Source organism: Pomacea canaliculata, linkage group LG10 (assembly GCF_003073045.1).
Source record: "Pomacea canaliculata isolate SZHN2017 linkage group LG10, ASM307304v1, whole genome shotgun sequence".
In the NCBI taxonomy this organism is placed as follows: Eukaryota; Metazoa; Mollusca; class Gastropoda; order Architaenioglossa; family Ampullariidae; genus Pomacea; species Pomacea canaliculata.
The window spans coordinates 14,848,826-14,871,261 of NC_037599.1; the positions used below are offsets into that span (position 1 = coordinate 14,848,826).

At 38.3% G+C, this 22,436-nt stretch overlaps 1 protein-coding gene across 1 annotated transcript; it reads right to left on the reverse strand.

The window, feature by feature from the left end:
* Positions 1–1,412: 1,412 nt before the first annotated feature.
* LOC112574054 (armadillo repeat-containing protein 1-like) lies at positions 1,413–16,994 on the reverse strand. Its single transcript, XM_025254866.1, has 9 exons — positions 16,874–16,994; positions 15,054–15,158; positions 13,499–13,573; positions 12,128–12,219; positions 11,674–11,790; positions 10,237–10,324; positions 7,573–7,689; positions 3,785–3,859; positions 1,413–2,589 (listed from the first exon to the last, which is right to left on the reverse strand). The coding sequence occupies exons 2-9, from the start codon at positions 15,126–15,128 to the stop codon at positions 2,371–2,373; spliced, it is 858 nt and encodes a 285-aa protein (XP_025110651.1). The 5' UTR covers positions 15,129–15,158; positions 16,874–16,994; the 3' UTR covers positions 1,413–2,370.
* Between the last annotated feature and the right edge of the window lie 5,442 nt (positions 16,995–22,436).

Consider the following 22,436-nt stretch of genomic DNA (forward strand, 5'->3'; position numbering starts at 1 on the left):
AATGATCTGCTACCTTCGGCTAATTACACCCTCGACTTCGCCACTTGCGCCGACATGGGCGTGTGCGCAATACTACACTTACACTAAAATGCCAACGTTTTCACAAAATGACTCCGAGCTCCCAACGTACGTCCCCAAATAACAACCCAACGCAAATTCGTGTAACAATAACCGATCGAGTTATTGATATGGTCGAGAGCTTTTAAACAAATATTACACAATGAAGTATTAACAATTACTTCGGTTAGTTCTCTAGGTTCCCATTACTCTTTCCTACTGCTAATCCACATAATAAATGAGTCAGTTCCTATCCTTCATTAGCACACTACACTCGTTCATCCACAGTTAGTTTTGTACACAATTGTTTATTGCAGGGATGCCCAACCTACGGCCCGCGGGCCATATCCGGCCCGCGACACGGTGCCGTCCGGCCCGCGAAGCTTCTGCCCACAGTAAAGGAAACCGGCATGTTAGTAATAAAGAAAACCTAAGAAAAAAAAAAACGAAAAAAAAAAAAAGGGCAGAAGAAGAAGTATTTATCCCTACGTAGGGGCGTCTCTCAATCTTTCGATGGATTTCATTCTAGATTTTCGTCTTGGGAGGAAACCAGTGTTTGAGAACGAGGGACGCCGCATTCCACAGGGGATTAGCGATCTTTTGATTGATTAATATTTGAATCAGTCGTTAAAGAGATTGAAAATACAGACTGAAACTTTTGTCTGAACGGCCTATAGCATGAATGACAGCCGCTCGCCACTAGCATGCTCTGTCGATACACCTGCCCGCGGAAGCGAAAAAAAAATACACCGAAAGATTTGATACTTGCACAGTTGCATTCTACCATGCAGCAGTATAAACCACCTTTTGTGTGTCTCTTTATTGTTGTTACTCTTGCAGACTTTGCTGACATAGCCATTGAAGTTATTCGCTAAACCACGGTGGCTAAGCCGGAAATTTTGTAACAAGTAGCCTCGTTCTTGTAGCTGACTGAAAAAAAAAAACCAACTGTCTGCAAGCAGTCCAGGGTTAGTGTACACATGCACGTGGTAAAGACGCTCTCCTAAAGTGCGCTATCTAGAAACAAGATTTCTGCAAAAACTTCACAGTAACAAAAATTTTATTTTAAGTACATGACTTCTGGAAAAATATGTCGCTAATGAAGCACACCTGGCTGTAGCATTTTGCTGAAGAGACAGTATCATTTCGACATAAAACTATCGACCAAGCTCTTTATACTCTTCAAATCGACCTCACCATGACCATACTATCCCGATAATCCCGAGAGTAGGATAGAGACAGATCCAGTCTAAATGAATGCCCATATAGTGGTAATGTTTTATAATTAACGGAAAGTCTACAACTCTACATGTACATTCAATAAGAACCTTCAAACTAAAGAAATAACGACAACGGCTTTTTAAAAATTAATTTTATTTATGTTGAAAGTCTTTATGTAGGACAAACAATCAGTCAGAAGCAATCTATTTCAAACAATGTTTTTCAACATGCAGCTTTTGCAAAATGGTCGTTCTAGACTCTAGAGCACAAATTGTGGGTCATAAATCCCATTGGAGAGGTAAATGAAAAGAGGTAAAGAGATAAAAGAAAAATACGTTGAGGTTGTATCCAAGAGGTGTGTGTGTGTGGGTTTCACAATACAAGTCTTAATGAAAAGGTTTTACTGTATTCGTTATTATGAATCTTTGTGCAATACTGGCTAGAACACCACAAGTGATAGATTTTCCACTGTACTTTGCATTTCCCTTATGTTAAAAATAAAATAAGTAAAACAAAAAATTTGAAACACAGTTATTTAAAATGTACTAAAAAGGGTACAAAAATCGGGGGGGGGGGGGGGGGGTTTAGGTCTCGGAGATTTTTTTTAGGTCTCGGAATTTTCTTTAGTATAACTAACTTAAACTATGAAAGTGTAAAGACACTCTTAGAACACTATAGAGCCTCTCACTTTACTTATTTTTTTTTTCATGGAGGTTAAATGCAACATAAACCTGAAGAATCTGACAAATTTTCTAATAACCAAAATAAATACAGCATAAAAATCTATAATATACACAATTATGCTAATATTTGCAGGTTTCTATGTTTCATTTACAAATAACTTAAAACTAAGCTTAAGTTGATTCCGATTCTACAAATAGTCTGGATGAAGCATCCACATTGAGTTAAAGGCACATGAGAGAATTTTAAAACTAAATTTTCACATTTGTCATCCCAGATCCCAAGGAAAGGTGTGTGATAATGAAATGCGTGTTATGGAAAGAGCCAATTTTATTAGACATACCACAGAATGGAAGAACAATAGTGAAGTGGTAACATTTTAGAAAATAACTTTTCATGCAGAAACTTCAGTCACCAAAAGAACGAGTTTGTCAGAAAACTTGCAGCAGCACTAAACCATTTAGAGGCAGTGCTGTCTGTAGTGAGCCCTCGAGATACAGCATTGGCATCCTCCTCTGCATCATTTTTCTCATCTTCAGAGAGATATGGTGGTAGCAAATCTTCATTTTCTTTCTCGTGTCTCACACATTCTGTTCCTTGATGCTCACTCACATTAAATGATACAAGCGTCTGAAACAGAATCATTCATTAGAAAAGAAAACATGATTTTGAAGTGTTTTAGCTTTTGAAATTGCTACCAAACTGACGAAACAAATCATGAGAAAATATTGCTTCTGACTGCATTATTACCACCTGCAAGTCAATGCAGACTAGTTCTTCATCTTCACCTATTAAACTTGAAGACCAGCTCTGGAGATGACGGTAGCATTAACAGGCTTGATGGGGAGAGACATTGGCAATGGTCTAATTATCTTTTAAACCTGCTCATTGGTGATGCCATCTTTGCAAGAGATATGAAGGTACTTCCTGAGGCATCTCAGAGTTTTTACAAATGCAGGGTTTTTCAGACCCCAAGTTGAAATTATTGGAGGTTTCCAGGCCTTCAGTTATAATTGTTAGGCATTTTAAGCCATCACCACCTAGTATAAAATATTTGATGTTATTGACCAGTAGAAGAAAAAATGCACAGCAGTTCTCATTTCTTAATATTATCATGACCTTTATCACTTCCATCACGTGTTTATGCCATGTTTTTGTCACTGACATTTGATAACAAGTGATGATGACATATCACCTTTCCCTTTTGTGTCAGAACTTAGGCAATGAAACCTCTAAACACTTATATTTTCTTACTTTTGATCCTTGGTTATTTGTTTTCTTATCCTTTAGCAAATTTTTGTGAGATTTACATGTAGAGAGATGAGGAACATTAATATATCTCCACAGACTGTACTCTCTATCAGGGTCCAAGTCTCACATGCAGAGACAGAGATGACTCAAAGGGGTTATGTATGTCCTACAGTTTGTACTTATAAAAACTGCTAGTGCTTATCAACAGAGTCTCTGCCACTGAAAACAGTTTAAAAGTGAGACTCGAAAATGGTAAATGTTGACATGTGCTGTTTTTGACAAATAAATAATTATAACTAATTAGCTAGTGTTCATTTATCCAAAAGTTTAAATAAGTGATCATAACATTAATGTTATTTTTAATGCTTTAACATTGTCGGAACAATTCTCAGCTTCCTGCAAGATAACAAGTGAAAAGCTCTTTGCTGCTGCAATTAGTAACAAAAATAAGTCATATAATAATTTAATCAGAATTTTAATTTAATCCGAATATTCAATAGTGATAGTTTTAGAGAAGTACTTCCAGTAGCTTCCTTTCTGCTCTAAAAAAATTTGATGGCTTAAGAGACATTACCTCATCACCATTTTCATTTTTTATTATCTGCCGGGCTGACATTGTCATGGATTTGGCTATTGCACGAACAAGAGACTGCAAAGCAAAGTAAAATAATCACAGATTACAAACAACAAATGTTATCAACTATAATGTTAAAATTGATTATTTACTTCATTCTTGCATTTTGCTTTATTTTGTGGAAGGTGATATGTTTAGGCCTCTCCCTCCCTCTCTGCCCACGTTTGGTGAATGTTACGTTTATTTAGCAGTCTTGAAGATGTTACATGTTTCTAAGGCAGCAAAGTTTTGATAAAAGCAGCAGCTTAGACAAAATCCCAGCTTCCAAAAGAAGGCAATGACAAATAAGACATTTCCAGAAAAAAAATAATAGTAGTGTTTGGGAATATTTTAAGTTGACAAATTTCCATCATCCTGCATGCTTTGGAGTAACTGATTTTACTTATTTCTGTGCCTTCAGAAATGTCCAGGCTGAGGAGCGAGCATATGCACAAACAGCTTACAAGTCTAGCACACACAATTTCCAACAAAGGTTAAAAAAAAAAAACCTTGCATGGAGACATAGCAATGTGACTTGTTTCTTAATATACACATACAGTATTTGGAGAATGAGCTTAATATCAGCAACATTTTGCAATAAATATACCAGTTAACTTGAAGGATTTGAGCATGCTGATCTAGTCAAAGAACTAAGGCTGTCAAACCTCATGTTTAACAAGCTAAGGTATTGTTGAGGTTCTTTATAACTTTGAAAGATGATCCAAGAAAGGAAAGATTAAAAAAAACGACGTCTAAAGCCTATTGCCTATGAACCATTACGCCTTCCTGGCACTGTCACTTAGATGACTCGCAAGCCTGCCGATGCAGGAGTCCGATTCTTGTTGTTAGTAACAGTGTTAGTTCAATATCCATACACAGACATCCAGAGTCACAGCTCCGAGTCACAAGTCGTGCTCTTGAAGCCCTTGGTTCAGCTCTACCCTTCGGTAGGAGAGCTGTTAGCGTCCGTTATACACGAGATGCCAATGCGTCGAAGGTCTGTCCTCATACCCAGATATCCGCTAAATCCCTTGTCGTGCCAATGTAGTTTCTACACTCCCTCTCGGTAGAAAGGCGTTGTTTCATGGTCTACCCTTCGGAAGATAAGCGTTAGCGTCTGTTGTAAACGTAATGCTAAGACTTCGGAGGTCTGTCCACAAACACAGATCTTCCGCAGAATACCTTGTCGTGCCGATATAGATTCTACACTCCCCTTCAGTAGAAAAGGCGGTGACTCAGCACCCTTTGGCAGATGAACGTTGGCGTGAATGTACCATGAGACATGTATGACGCCTCTTCTGATACCTATTGGATACACTGGGTTTGTAGTGAACAGCAAACAGCTGGGCCACAGGCTGGCTGCTCCACATTATATAGCACGGTACCGCCTGCAGCAGTCGGAACTGAGGTCCTGCAGGGCCACCTCCAAACTGCATGCGGAATCTCATTGACTGTTTGTTGGATCAGAGACGTTATACCCTATGGACAGCCAACTCAGGCTCGGGAACAGATCTCTTGAGTCGAGCATGCGCTGGACCACGGGTGGTATTCGCCTTTTACGGCTTCGTTTTTCGGGGTGTCGCAGAGCTACTGTCGTTATTATTTTGTGATGTCAGGCAGTAACTGTGCGATTCCAGGATGCCCTGCTTGCAAAGGTCGAATCAAAGGTTTATGATCATTTTTCCGCATAAGAAGACTAGATAATAAAGACTGGGAAAAAGCTCTTTTGAGAGCTGTGAATCGTTGTGATTCTAGCTTCAGCATCGAAAGAGCGACCACTTGCTCCAGACATTATATTGTTATATTGAAGGTAAGTCACCTTGTGAGATAAATATAACCTTTTATATTTTATAATAGTTTGTCTCTGGTTGGATGGAGTCGAAAGCCAATGAGAAGTCAGCAAATAACAGTTGTGCATGGGGCCGAGTATTTGAACAGAATATAGAGGATAAAAAGTTTATTTCGTTTGGACATGCGTGCAAATTGCAAGGGGTCAAGATATTTGAAAGTGGGATTTAGAATAAGTGCTTTGATGATTGTCTCCAATACTTTCATAGCCAATGATGTTAAGGCCACTGGTCTAAAGTCATTAAGATGCTGAGGTGAAGCTTTTTTTCAGAACTGGAATAATGGTAGACAATATCCAAGCAGCAGTGATTGAAAGTAACTCAGCCTGGAAACCACTCGGGTAACATGCCGGTCCCAAGCCCGGATGAAGGAGGAGGGTTGGGCGTGGAGCTAGCAACCCCACCCTGTAAAAAATAAACGCTACAGAAACCGCAAAGATATTAACCGCACATTGAGAGCCTGGACGGAAAGATCCCTCTTCGGAAGGGCTTATGATGCTTGCTGGTGAAAGCCCTCGGGAGGCGGAGGCAGCTGGCATGACATGGTATCAACTGGAAAGGTACGCCCAGAACCGGGTCCGATGGCGGGGTGTGATTGCGGCCCTATGCTCCACTGAGGGCGAATAGGAACAAGAAGTGATTGAAAGTGAATCTATAAAGTACTGAAATAGTTGTTTTCTGCTGCAAATACCATATGGACCTGGAGATTTACCCTCGTCTTTACCTGCTGAAACAGCTCCACAGTTTGTTATGAATCTAACTCCTCTGGACAGGATTATTTATAAACAAGAGAAAATGCAACATAATGGATAAAATATAGAATGATACATCAACCCCTGAATGCTTGACCATCTTGAACATTAGAAGGCAGTATTATGAACAAATCATTTTTTTAATAATCCGTATATATATATACAGTGATACCTCGGTTCTCGAACGCCTTGACTTTCGACCAAATCGGTATTCGACCAGGAAATTCGAGAAAATTTTGTCTTGGAATCCGAACAAATATTTGGAACTCGAACATCCGAGATGAGCCAAGTTGAGCCGAATGGCGTTCATTTCGGCCCAGCGCACCTTGCTTGCGTCATCAGTGTGAGTGCAGAGGAGAAAAAAACAGCAAACAATTGACAAATTCTTTCGTAAAGAAATCAGACAAGCAACTGCAGAGCAAGATTCTGATTCTCCTCAGCAAAAGATACAGAGAACAGAAACACCCGAAGAGCAGTTACCCTCTGTTTTTATTGAAGAGGACTCCCCTTCAAAACAATAACCATCCCCCTTCCCTCCTCCCTCCACATTCATTCCCTCCTGCCATAAAGTTTGGTACAGGTACAGTAAATGAAACACAATTTACTGTACTGTACAGTACATTTTATTTTTTATTATTATTTTTTTATAATAAATACACTTTTATTTCTTATTTCTTGTTGAGACTCATGTTTTTCTACATATTATATACAAATTAGGCCAGTAAATAGGCATTTTCTGGGGCTTGGAACGAATTAATCCAGTTTCCATTATTTCCTTTGGGTTTCATTGCTTCGGTTCTCGAACAATTTGGTTCTCGACCGTCCTCCCGGAACGAATTATGTTCGAGAACCGAGGTATCACTGTATATGATAAAAGGGAAGTAAGTCATAGTGACAAAATGATTAACCTAATGAGGACCATGCATCATTTTCCTTTTATACATGTTTTATCTATAGGTTAAAATTTTTACTTTTGGCCCTAAATAATGTAACATGTTCTGTGCAATGAAAAATAAGTAATAAGTAGCATGGTGACCTATCAAGCATGAGGTAACGCTTCAGCTTTTTCCAATAATACCTACATTCCCAGCATTTGGAGCTTTTCTTTTTTTAAAAAATGGAAAAACCCCAATAGAACATAAATACAAACCTCTGGCTTTACATCAAATTTGACACGAAGGAGACATCTTTTCTTGGTCATGTCAAATGTAATGCTGATGACACCTTTGACCTTGAGAAGAAGTCGCATGCACAAGTCACGGTCTGCCTGTGAGATAATAACCACAAACACAAAAATAAATAAACATGTACCATTACATCAAAACGCAGAGTATTTACATCCATAAATGAAAACCAAAATATCTTATAAAAAAAGTAGAGTATGATAATATTATTGTCCTATCCTCCTTAAAAGTGTAAAGATTGTTGCCAATGGGACGAACCTGAACAAAGAAAACAGAATTCTCTGCAAAAAAACTGCCGACGGGTAGTCTGGAGCTCAGGACAAACAATCGAAATATGTAACACATTAACATTTCCCCTACACCATGGACAAACTGGTGGTGTTTCACCTCGTAAGAGGTGTCCTTGCGTGGCATAGGTGTGTCCTAACTTTAATCTAGCAAGGATCACATCCTGAGAAATGAGATGCTAGGCATCGGAGTTCTTCAAAGTTGGCTCGGATCCCTCGACACTGAAGGATTGTTTACATTGTTTATCTATGAGGAAAAGACGCAGAGCGCCTCACAGAAACAGAGGGGGGAGAAGAAGGCAGGGGACGACGGGATGGAGAAGACGACACTAAACGTCGCTCATTCACATCCATCCCCTGCTCGCTAAGAGAAGCAAAGAGATTTGAAACAGGGATTGATGCTGCTGTTGTAGTCCCAGATGTTACCTGCTGAGTTGTGGGTTTTTCTGGCGATTTTGTTTTTGTTTTTGTGTTTTTGTTTGTCTGCGGTGTTGTATTCTTGCTCCTTGGTGATTTTGTGTTGCTTTCTTGCTGGGGTGCAGTGTTTCTTACTGGTGAAGGGGGATGCTTGGACTGTGATGCTTGTGTGGTTTGAGATTTTTGTGATGACTGGGTGCCACCACAGCTTGTAGAAGGAGGAAGCATAGCCTGGCGGACTGAGACAGCCCCTCAGAGAAGACCCATGTCATGTCCGTCTGGATAGACAGAGGTGGATGATCGTTTTGCGAAAACTGCCAAGTAGGAAATGGGGCTTGAATTAGGTGCTTATGAGGAGCCACCCAATATGCGACGGCGAACATCGGTGTAAGAGACGCAGATTCCGCTCGTGCGCGTTCAATGGCTGCCTCTTCTTTCCATTTCTGGCAGTCTTTAGAAAAAACGACGAGACCCTTCACATTTTGCACTCTTGGCACTTTCAGAACAATCAGCTGCAGCATGGCCTGTACGCTGCAGCGAAAGCAGCAGGCTTGGGACTTGCAGAAACTAGCCCCATGACCATAACGCTGACAGTTGAAGCAGCGCAACGGTGAAAGTATAAATAAATAAACTTTGACCCGCAAATACCCAACCTCAATGAAGTCAGGTATTTTGGGCAAAGTTAAGAACTGAGTATTTGTAAGAATAGATTTTTCGTCCTTCTTTAGGATGACCCTCTGCACCGCTGTGACCCCCTGGAGTGCCAGTTCTGATTTGATGTCTAGTTCCCACATCCCGGCAAGGTCAGGGCAACGAATGATCCCCCCTTAAAAAGTTGAGGGTTCGGTGAGCAGTTGCCTTTATGGGTCGATCAACGAACTGTTTTCCGTCCCATCGGCGCAGGGCTTCAGACGCTTTCGGATTCGCGGACTCCACGAGAAACTGTCCAGAGCGCAGACGTTTTACATGAGAAAAGTTTGGAGATATATTTTTAAAACATTTTGCTATTGCAAAAGGTGAGAGGGGCGAGAGCGGCCGAGTCGAAACCGAACCCTCCACTACAAGAAAACGGGGCCAGGCTCCTTCAGCATTCTCTCTCACGCATTATCTCACCTCATCTTCACTATTTGAAGATTCCTCCTCTCTGGTGCGTTTTCCTAGGTTTGTTTTTTGTGTGTCATGATATAAAGTATTTAGTTCGTTCCTTATGCTCCCCACCCACCACGGAGTCCAACAAGGGGATGCGACCGAGCGGTACCAGTTAGGGCATTTCCAGCAGGGTCGCACCAGGGATACACAAGGAATATACTCTGGCCTTCCAAGTATGAAGACCAGATTGACCCCGGCCGCAGCCTTCTAGCAAAGGCACAGCAAAGCTAAGGCAATACACGACCAGCCGCTTGGTTGGTGTGGCCCACACCAACCTCCCGTCTAGGTTAAGTCCGGGCCAAAGAGGTGAGTTGGTATGATGGGCCGCAACCCATCAGGGACCTCAACCTCCAGGATCCCATCCTCCCCTGACACGGCAAACGCAGGGGACCTAAAGAAGGCCACAGAGAAAAAATGACATCAAAAGAAAGGCATGGTAGGAAAACAGAAGACAGGAGAAAGACCTGTGTAGACAGAAGAAAGGAAGGATAAAACTGTAGTATGTCAGGGAGATGTTTGATTAGAAGAGAATATAGATGAAAGGGCCAGAGCAAAATAAAAGCATAAGAAAAAAGGTGTGGGCCAACTTAATCACCCAGCAAGAGAAAGGCTGGGTGTTCACCCCCGGCACAAAGCCAGGCCCAAGGGGGCTGTGTGGCCTACATGCAGTAGTAAAACAAAAGATATTCTGTCTAATTTATCCTTTTTTTGGCCCACCCCCACCTCTTAAAAAATGTGTAAAATATTGTAAGTGCTCTGTGATCTGGTTCTTCTTACTTGGTCAAACACTCCATGAAGCTGCAAAGCAACCGACTTATTGCCTCGACCATTCAGTTCTTGGACTGTCTTCTGGCAGCTAGGTTTCCTTAAACATGATAAACATTATGTTTCCATAAGCCTGTATCTACACATATAGGTTACATACAGGTACACTGTACAACATCAGTGTTTCCCATGACATAAAAAAACATTCATAAATCAGTCATAGGAGAGCTCTGCAGAAAATCTGCTCAAGGATCTGAAAACAATTTGCCACAGAGTCTAGATACATAAGTATTTACATCAAAGGTCTCATCACTTAAAACACTTTGTAATAATCCCAAGTTATAGCACTAATAACAGCAATCAAAGTAAATAATTAAAGAATTCCAGTGTTGAATTTTTATTTCTCCAAACAATATTTTTCTATTTTATAAGATGTACAGCAAAAATTACAACCCTTTTCAAAATGATGCTCTCTTCCCTCAACCCTCCCTCTCTGTTTCTCGATATATATGTTTTTAAAATGACCTATGTCTACAGCTCTAGTAGTGGTAGCTCTTGCATCATAAATTTCAGGTTTAGCATCAACATATAATCAATACTATATGCAAACAATTCCATGGTGCACTTATAAGTACTTTCTATTAAATTGTACATTAAAAACTTTCACTTTAATTTTTTTTTACTTCCAGAAGATTTAATATGTACTAAGCAGATTTATTTGCTAAAGATTAAACTTCACATATTAAAAAAAACAACAACTAAAGCACTAAACATTAAAAACCAGCCCTGGGGTTAAGGACATTTTAAACAATTATGAATGGGAGGACTGGCTTTTCTGTGACTTCAAAAGCACCAACAACTTTCACTCTTCCTTTAATGTTCTGCACCTAGCAGAACTGGGTTTGCATTTCAAAATTCAGAAACGCTTGCTGGAATGATTGTGTACAGAAGAAATCAACAGTTTTAATTAGGTTTTAAAAGACCTTGAAAAACTTCAAACTGTTCTGAATGGGTTTTTTTTTTAAAATCTCTGTAGTATAATCTGCTTACTGATTTTTTTCTTTGCACATTTATTTAGGTGATTGCCATCAACTCTACCTACTACTCTTTTTCTGTGTATAGTGTTTGCTTATTACAGTAGTTTGGCCTTTTTGGCATTTTTGTTGCAGATATCATGATGGCCAGATTTGACATTCAAGTTTTTTTATATCCTGTAATAAGACACCTTAATGCAGCTCACATGCTTGCGAAAACTACTTAAAAGTATTCACAAGAACAATAAAGACTGAAGAATAAAACAACTGGAAAAAATCTATCCTTATATATTACACAATGCTTATCTATAGCTACAGTTGTTGTACATGTATCCATAAATTTACTTTGACATAAAATTTCTACTCTCAATAACATTCAATTTTTTTTTTCTAACTGTTGTTATAATTTTCTTACCTTGAAGTAGGGATGTTGCTGGTATCCTTGAGATGAGTTTGTGTTACAGTGTGCATCCCTGTCAGCAGTAGCAACAATCTCTCAGCTAAAATTTTGATGTTGTTGTCACAATCACACCTAGCCACAAACAACAGGACACAAATTAGGTTCCAAGATGAGCCTGACTTAAAAAAAACAAACTAAGCTCAATATTATTTTAATAAAGCACACCCTAGGCATTTTTTATATGCTCACAAAAACAATCCCCTCAAAAAAAAAATGTGCACACACAAACATAAAAAACAAACAAGCACATGCACGCACACACAAACACACATGCAGTAAACTATATTCTCAAATAACATCCATTAACAACCACTCTTATATGCTGTGTCAAGCGTAGTACACAAGGCCATCCAACAGTGGAAAAAAAAGGAGATTCATTTGATCACAGAAAACATAATTAATCAAAGACCTTTTGAGCAATGCCTCTAGTTGTTCTTGCATGCCAATATATGATTTCATCTCTGGTCTAGATGCCTCATCTTCGGCGATAAGTAGCAGTGTCTGAAACATCCATACTCTATAATCAAAGTTGATTGCATTCTTTAAAAAATAATTCTAACTGAAATGATACACTCAGCATTATACAGCATCTGCTTCCAATATTTAGCTTCACATCAAACTTTAAGTTCTCATGAGATACCTTTAATGGCTTGTGGATGCGATGTTATGCTAAATCAAGATATTAAGGCTCCAAAGAATTTACAACTTATCAAGATATCAAAGTAAAATCTCAGCATCTCATCTGTCACCAAACAAGTAAATGTAGAACACTGCATAGTCATAAAGGCAATCACAAATTTCATCAATGATTACAGAGTAATTGCTTTTGAAAAGGAAAATGTCCAGTAAGCCAGGAATGTTTACAAATTATACAGTAAAACCTCTTTATTGAAATCTTCCCAATGACCAACCCCCCTTTTAGTTATGACCTAAACATTTTTCAAGGACGTATTTTGCTATATAAACGTCATCTATTTTCTTTATTCAAGCAAGTTCAGCTACCATCAACAAAAATGGTTGCTCTGCAATATACATTCGGAAAACAAATATCACAACTGCGCATAAAGCGATTTTCTTTTAAATTGCTGTTGTCGTTTTTTAAAGCCTTTCTCATCACTGGAGGTTCATATTAAATGTATATGCAGATGTTCGGTTAACATAAAACATGTATTACTCCTCAGGCATTCTTAGTTTGGACTGATTCATTTAGTTTGGACTGATTCGACTATTCATTGAAAACAACAAAAAGCATTATATGGTTTTTCAAAATTTAAATAAATGAACTTGAATTTAAAGGTGTTTGAATTCATGGCTCATGGAATTAAAACAGACAGGCTGATCTCCGTACTACAACCCCTCTAAGTTACGACCCAATGATGGTGGATTTTACTGAGATTTTAATAGGGAGGTTTTACTGTATAATGATTTAATATATCAACAAACCAGAATATATACTACTCTGCAACTTATTTCAAAATCTCCCAAAATCTGCATTACATCCTTCAACATTTTTGATGGCATAGCCACCTCTATGTCATATTTAGATTGGACAATACTGGTTAAATTTCCATTACTCATGCTTGGGTTTATTATGTGTAGCTTCAAACCAAGTTTGACTTAGATGTTAAAATTAAAAAAAAGAAAAAAAAAAGATTCTTTAAGACAGCAATACTCATAAGAACCATAAAAGGGCTGTATGCATCATTAATTTACTTTCAAGCACATTCTCCAGCCACAATCAGGTTTGAATGACATATTTATAAGTATTTTATTCACTCACCTCCAATGCTAATGTGACCACCGAGAGGTCTGGATTTGATAAAACCAATACTAGTCCACCCATGCAAGTAGAATCCTTTAAAAATAGATAAAACAACTTATTATACACTAACCAGCATTTTAATAATAATAAATAGCACATTTTCATGCTGGTAAGGAGCATGCTCTTAGCATTTGAGGCAAAGAGGAATCAGGTACCAGGAACTGAGGGTATCATGATTCTGCAAAGAAAGACGAGTAGGGAAGTTTCAAGATGGACTAGCATTTGAAGATGGACTGTTCTTAAGAGTACTTAAGAAGTGTGCTTTTAGTGCACATTTAAGATTCAATGGTGGGAGTTATGGCAGGCAAGAAAGCTGCATTGTTTTGCTGCTAAAATTCCAGTAACTGTATGTTGTTCTGGTGACAGAAATAGGATACAATCATCTTAGCATTACAGATATTGTTCAGGGAAGACCATGTAACTCTGTACATAGGGTGTGCTCAAAAGGTTGTGTACCCAGATATCAGTCGCTGTATTGTAAAGAAACATGCAAGAAAGGTTCCTTCGATGTAGGCTGCAGCAACACATGTGGTAGCTTGTTTTGAAGGAAGTACTTGCGATGCCTCATCAGGAGATTAGGGTCATGTAGTGCTGGATATCAACTGCCATCCTGCATTAAACTATCCACAACTGGTACGTACAGCACAGGCTGCAAAGAAATGTGCAGCAACTGTACAGAAAATAGTCCTTGTAATCTCTCTAGCCACCAGCAGATGTCAAAGGATGTGCTGCAGGATACAAGCTATCCTAGGGCAAAGTATGTGCATGCAGCAACTGCTCTGAGGGAACAATATGCAGCATCGAAACAGGAAAATGTCCAATCGATTGCATGCATGGATATCAGGGAAGCTATTGTAATGACTCCTGCGGAGCTGGTACATGTGGCATGAGTTGCAATGACATATGCAGCTCCTGTACAGAACAATCTGTAACATCTTTGACGGCAGGTGTAAGACAGGGTATGCTGAAGAATAACAGTTATTTTTCTGTAAAGAAGCTTGCTACAGGGGTTCGTTTGGCCTTGACTGTAATAAAACATATAGCAACTGCTCTGAGGGAATAATGTGCAACTTCATATCAGGAGACTGTTCACATGTCTGAAAATCTGGATATCAATTAAGGAGCTTTCTGTAGACTGTGCTGTAAAAATTTATTTATTTTTGTGAAGCGACTTGAGCTTGCCCTTAGGGACCTTTACTATTATTAAGTATTTAAAATGGCAGATGAGATAAAATTAAAAATCTAAAATTGGCACACACAAGGTACACATATTCACATAAACCAAAAAGATCAGAACAAATCAAACCATAAACTGTTTACACAATGAGTTACAAAACATTATAATTCAATCTTCTGCTTTATCTATTCCCCAGTTGCCTGTTTTCAATTTAAAAGTAATAATGAGATATATGTAACAAGGAAACGGTTATTATAAATACAACACAGTGATAAAGCATTCTTAAAGAAAATGCATTTCATGTACATGTGACAAGGACAATAATAAGTAACTCACTTTGACCAATAACAGCTTCTTTTTAGGGTCTATTGCCATTGCTTTCATTGCAATTATTGCACTGGCTGAAACCATGTTTGTTTTTCTTGAGTGGTCTGTGATTTTCTGAAATAGTAATCAGTCTGTAATTCAATGCTCAGTCAGGAACAAAATATACCAGTGCTGATGATATAGAGAACAACTTTCTCCTATGTGAGTCAGAAAGGCACACTACCCCTCCCTCCTTTTTTTGTTCCTAAGCTAGCCCTAGCTGCATCATTTATAATGAGCAGCATCATGACGAAGAAAGATTGCACTCTCTGTGCAGACCATTAATGATAAATGAAAACTAACAACCAGTGGACAGTATGTATAGGGACAAATAACAACATAAGGATGAGGTACAAAAGTAGAACCTAAAGCAATGATGAAGGTATGAAGGGATATACAGTTTAAGATGGAGTCATTACATGATGGTTAGCATGACAGACGGTATTACAAGGGAGTTAAGAATAGTGATTCAGGGATAGTACTTTGTGATACTTACAGATATGTTTTCAGATGTTTGAATGTAGCCTTTTTATAATCAGATTGCTGAATGTGATGTGAAAGAGAATTCCAGTGCTTAGAAGCACAGAGGAAGAACATCCGCTGTCCTTATGTGACTGTCTTTGTGAGAGGGAGGAATAGAATGTGGGAGTCTGATGAGGAGTGAAGGTTTCGGGCAGGAGTATGGACAGACAAGATTTGGGTAAAGTAGTCAGGGGAGTGGCCTTCGAAAATTTCATAGCACAGAGTTGAGAGCTTGTAGTCTGTTCTAGCTTTAACTGGTAGCCAGTGAAAAGAGTGAAGAAGTGGTGTGACAAGTTCAGATTTGCAAGTTCAGAAAACGAGATGAGCAGCTGAGTTCTGGACTTTCTGAAGCTAATCAATGAGGTACTGTGGACAGCCAGCAAGAACAAAGTTGCAGTACTCTAGATAGAACAAATGAGCAGATGAGAATTTTAGTGGTTGAGATGGACAGAGTATGGCAAACGAATTGATCTTCCAGAGCTCATAGTATGCAAAACGACAAATGTGAGAAACATGCTTATCAAGAGATGTGTCAGCAGAAGTAACAAAAGGAACATTGGCATCGCCTACCCGAATAGAGACAGACAGTGAAGGGTAAAAAGGCATGGAAGGGATTGGCTCAGAATGCAGAGAGCAAAGTAATCTACATTTAATGAGGCCTCCAAACATGGACAGACAGATTCCAACACTGAACCTATTTTAATGTTAAAATGAGTTGGAGAAAGAATGCTGCCATGAGGTACACCCATTTCCTGTTCCTGAGGATCAGACAAGATAGACCCTACTCGAACTTGAAAGAGGCGGTGCGAAAGAAAATTCTTGAAGAAGAGTGCTTTGGGTGCTATGGGCTTCAACCATGTATGGCGTTGGTAATCATAAAATGTTTTTGCTAGTCATGAAACAAAGAATAATTGATATTGGTCAGCAAGAATGGATTGCTCGTGGGTGGGTGAGAAAGTGGATCCAACTCCATATATATGAATATATCAGAGTTTTCACACTTTATGCTTTTATTTAAAACACGGGGTTTTCCTCGTAAATACATGTATGTAATAGATGCGGTTAGTTTCTGTGAGCTATTTTCTATCTGACCCCAACATATTGCGAGTCCATTTAGTGATATATAGTCTTCTTTCTTTCGTAAAACACTGTTTCTTTTATTGTAACCCATCACGTTGTAATCTTTCTCTAGATTAAAAGATTTTCAAATAATGCTTTAAATTTTCATTCTAATACTCTTCAAAAGATGTAAATCGAATCCAACATACCTAATATGTCGTTATATGGATTTCCTGATACACTCAACCTTTATGTTGAAAACGACCGCTACCAGCTGAGACTATTTGATTGGTCGATCTAAGGTACACGAGGATGGCCTCCCCTGTTTGGGCTATTAGCCCACAGCATGAAGTCTTAAGACGCCTTACCCCTTCAATTCAGCTTGGCGAAGTTTTCTTTAACGGGTTCGAGTTTACAGACGAAGGGATTCTTCAACATTCCTGTTAGTAGGGAGTACTGGCTGGGACCGTATACGAAGTGGTAAGTATCTTTTAACGATTAGTTCTGAAAACGCTCTATTTTTGACGAAGAAACAAATATTTATGTGTTTAACGGGAGCAATTTTAGACAGTGTGTAGTCGGGATTCAAGATTCCTATTACCAGCTTTAATAATAAGGCCGTGACCAAAGTGGTGTCTTTTAACGATTAGTATCTAAAATACCCTATTATCGAGGTTGAAAAAATATTTATGCGTTTAGCGGGAGCAATTTTATAACAGCGTGTATAGATATAGCTTCGACAGTACATGTATCTTCCATTGTAACGAGACCCAACGACGTAGCAAGGCGCTTAATGTCACACAATTCATGGAAATTTTTGTACTGGTCATTCATGAAACGTACACTGAACGTTCTCTTTGCTCATTGCAAATTGCAAGTGATTTGATGTTTCAGCGTTCTCTTCGCCGATCGCAGACAGATGTGGATAGTGTGCTACCTTCGTTTGATAGCACTGCGCGAGCGGGTGTTTGTCTGCTAAAGAATATAAACTAAACGTCAAATCTAAATAAAAATAACACGAAAAAGCAAAACACACACAACTCGCGCATTATTATGCGCTGATTTCGATAAATAATACCACGAAAATGTCTGCTAATCCATTCAGCAGCACTACAAAACCCAATGTCTTCAGAAGGAGGCGTTGGTTCTGTCTGAGACAAATGCATGAAAATGTCTGTTAATCCATCGTTCTGTAGAAGACACCCATCCAGTAGCACCTCAAGACCCAGTGTCTGCCTATGGACAGACCATAAAGACACTTTGCTTCATGCGCAGACCTAGAGGAGTCAATGATTCTCGCTAGGTCGTTGGGTCTCGTTCTCTCTGAGGCTCCTGTACCCGTCTCTTGACCTTAAATGTTGATAATTATTAGTTTTGTGCTTTCTAGTACCAAATTGTATTATCTTATGGCCACAGGATTTTTAGTTAAATTGCATCGAAACAATGGAACTCTCTCCTTTTCCATATCCGCCACCTACCCATGATTGAATCCTTTAAATGTGCACTGAAAATGTGCCTTGCCTGTAAACATTACTCCTAACACCATTTCCCATAATGCTAGTCCTCCTTTCACACCCTTCCTTTTGCAATATCATGTTATTCTCAGCTCTTGTTCTTGTTATTTGGTTCCTCCTTGTGTTTTTTGTATTTGATTTTATTCTTTGTTTAGACGGTTGTTTATTCTTTTTTAGCTCATATGTTATTTGCTTGTTTTCCTGTCTCTCGTATGCTGTCCATGTTTCGTTCTTGTTCTTAAGCTCTAAGGGCATACTCCTTCTGAGTGTGAGTGTGGACTTTACAAATTTTGTATTTTTTATTACTATTGTCTTCATTTATAAATAAATTTCTTTTCAGGATCAGCACATTATTGCAAAAGTAATTATTGCACCATTACATGTTGGTGCTTTACTGGCTCAGGCTTAGGTGTGGCAATGACTGTCAAGCATTCTTTTTGCTTTGGAGTTACACTGTAGTGTAATGAATTTTATTTTCCATCTTGTTGGTCAGCTGGCCAGAGAGAATATAACCTTTACCTCCTACAGTATCACAGAGGTGAAGGAGGAAGACTATGTAAACAGTTCAGAGCTGTTTTCAAAGCAGCTGCATCTTCTGTCTACGCCACAAAAGCAAAATGAAAGTCCTGAAGGGGGTGATGAAGGTAATTTGTCAGGCCAACAGTGTAATAAATGTTATGGAGAGCTGTTATAATCTGGAGCTATAATGATTTTCTTAAATAAACCACGTATGAAAATATTATGTGCATCATTGAATTATCATTTGAACAAAATAAAAAGCACTTACCAAACTCAAAGATACTAACACCAAAGGACCAGACACCATCGACAACAAAATACTAAAACTCTCAGCACCGGCCGTTACTGAAACCCTGACCTACCTGTATAACCTCTGTATTGATAAATCTTATCTTCCAACACACCTTAAACAAGCAAAAGTAATCCCAATACATAAATCAGGTGATCCAAGTGACCCTACAAATTATCGTCCAATCTCAATCGTATCACCTTTCTCAAAACCCTTAGAAAAATACATTCATAAGCACCTGCAAGAGCACTTTATAAGGTACGAACTCCATACAAACCAATCTGGCTTTAGGCCTCGTCACTCTTGCCACACTGCACTTACATCTATGGTGGAAAAATGGCTAAATAATATTAATGACAGTCTTTTCTCTGCTACCTTATTTGTTGACTTTGCCAAAGCCTTTGAAGTTATAGATCATAATCTGCTTATCAGAAAAGTAACTTTATATAAACTAAGCACCAGCAGCACCGAACTCCTTACCTCCTTTCTTGAGAATCGAACTCAGCTGCTGTAAACAACCAACTGTCTGATCCTCTTGAAGTTAAATTTGGTGTTCCTCAAGGGTCAGTATTAGGACCTCTGCTTTTCTCCATATGCATAAACAATCTTTCTCTCCAAATATCCCAATCTTGTGAAATGTTTGCAGACCACACCACAATACACGCATACCACCCACAGATTGAGCCACTTGCTTCCCTCCTACAGCTGAGCGCTGACGAGCTTCAGGCTTGGACCGATTCAAACCACGTCACTCACCAACTCCCAGACTGAAGTCATGCTTCTAACAACCAGACAAAAAAGACAAAACCTAGCCACCCCATTTCCGAGCATCCAAATCGGCGCTCAACCAATAATGGAAGTACAGTTCCACAAACTCATGGGTAGTCCCAACACATCTCAACCACAAGCAAAAACATCGCCAAGAAAGTCTACCAGCTGTCAAGAATTAAACATTTCCTAGGCCCCCACACAAGAAAACTCTTCTATACCATCCACATCCAGTCAATCATTGATTGCACATCCACCCTCTGGGACTCCGCTAATGGAGTTTCCATGAAACCTCTAGCAAGTGTTCAGAGGAAAAGCTGTTTTGCTGAAACTGAAAATAGACCCGAATGACTTCACCTCTCTAGGCGTCCTTCTTCTAAAAGGCAGACTTACATTTAATAAATGCATTTTCATGCATAAAATACAGACTGGTAAACGATCGCCAAGACTCTCTCTACTATTTTCCTCCAGCAACTCTAGAACCTCTCCGAAACTGAATATTCTCATTCCTAGACTAGACCTTTTTAAATCAAGTTTGAAATACTCAGGAAGCGTGCTATGGAACAACCTCGCTCTCCATCTTAAGCAATCAAACTCCCTGAGCTGCTTTCGACGCCATCTATCTAAACACTTTCAAGACATAGATGAGGCCTCAAGATTCCTGCCAACTCCAGGAAACCTTGTAGATATAAACATATTTTTTTCTTAACCACCACTTTTGTACATATTCACCTTCCTTTATGTTTACTACAATTTATTCTATAATTCTTAATTACTTCATTTGTGTAGTTAATTTTCTTCCCCGCAAAGGGCAAGGGCTAAATGGAAAAAAAGCATTTTCTTGCTTATTTTACCTCTCGTAAATAAAGAATTGTCCTTGCCATTGACTTTGCTGTTTATATTATCTTTCAGTAGTTTCAGTAAAAGTGCTGTCACTGCAAAGTTGGCGTGAGAAAAGCTGGACTATTATTTGTTGGTCAGCAAATGCAGTTTTTTTTAATTCCTTTCTGTGTATGATAATGTTTGTAAGTTTGTGTCTCAAGAAAAGCTAGAAATTTTTAATTTAAATTTAGGAACACATCTTCTACTGAGTATAAGCCAGTAATTTAAAAAAAAACATTTTCCATCCTCTTAATTTTCAGACTAGTATTTTAAAAACATAATAAATAATAATTATAATATTTAATGTGACTCAGAATATGTAAAAACAATTTACATAGATTTACAAGGTATTCTAGATTACATAACATTCTGAAACACTCCTTGTCTTCTGACCTTACTAAATTAAAAAGGTCATCTTCCAGTGCTCCTAATACATCATTACGATGTCACTGATGTCTCAATGACAAAATATAGATTGGCCATGGGCCAAAATCAATCATTATCTCACTGCTGTTAGCCTCCAGCATTTTTGGTTTGTTTTTATATTTAGGAAACAGTTGTGAGTTCTATAGCTGTCAGAAAAATCTAAAAAAATTTTCATAAAGAAATAATTATTATTATACTAATAAACTTTATAAAGCACATTTCCCTGTGGAGGTAAACTCAGTGCTAAATAAGACAAACTTTTATTTTTGGTTTTGTTAGGATGACAGTAAATATGCTGTTGCTAATTGCATATATAACTTTTCATACCACTACTTTATTGTTGATAAATAGTTTAAGTAATGTTAATATATAGAAAACCTATACTTGATTAAAAGAAAAATATCTTCCTAAATAGGTGCAGACTACTTTCAAAATCTTTACCAAAAGTGATTACAAGAGAAATTGCAGTTTTTACCATAATGATTAGATACATCTTTTTGTTTATATTTCATTTCACAAATTATTGAACAGCCCAATGACTAGTAGCATATACAATTGTCTCTAAACTCAAGGTCATATAATAAGTATACCATGCACAATTAAGCTTGGTTATTTGACAAGTACAAAATTACAAAAAACTTGCAATTTTTGAATTGAGCCTTAAACCCGGAGTTACATAAACAGTACCTCATATTTCAAAGTACCTCAAAATCTGTAGGTTTTTCCACCCACCCACCCCCCAAGTGAATTTTTTCCAGTTCAAGAATCCTCGCACACATCTTATACAAAGAAAGAAAAACTAATGTTTACAGCTCCCTAATTCAATTTAAACATCTGATTAAATATATTAAGTATTAGGATTAATATGTGCAGAATAAATGCACAACAAGACTAGCACTGTTCCTAACTTTAAAGGATAATGAACAATTGAGTGGCTAGAGTACAGGTGTCTGGGGATGGAGATGCCCACACCAGCTGTTTGATACCGATGTGGTACAGCACACTTTCCCCAGTCCATTCAAGAGTTGAACAGGTAAAGACCTCTCATTAAAAAAAAAAATCTAGGATAAGTACAACTTAAGTGCAGTTGCATTTCTCTTCAATGACCAAAAAGTTACAGGACTACTCTTTTTTATTTAGTAATTTTAAATTGTCATTAAATGGGCACTTTCTTATTTTCAGAAACCATACAGCATTTGATAATTTTGTAACTGATCTATTCTACTTCACATTCACTAGTATTTTTCCAACATAAAAATGGATGCAACTAGAAAAACAAAACACTCTACTGTCTTCAAATTCTTGTGTAATATTTAAGTCACCACAGTTTCAAAGTCGTGATAATCGTACAGATAAATTATATTAAATTTGTTC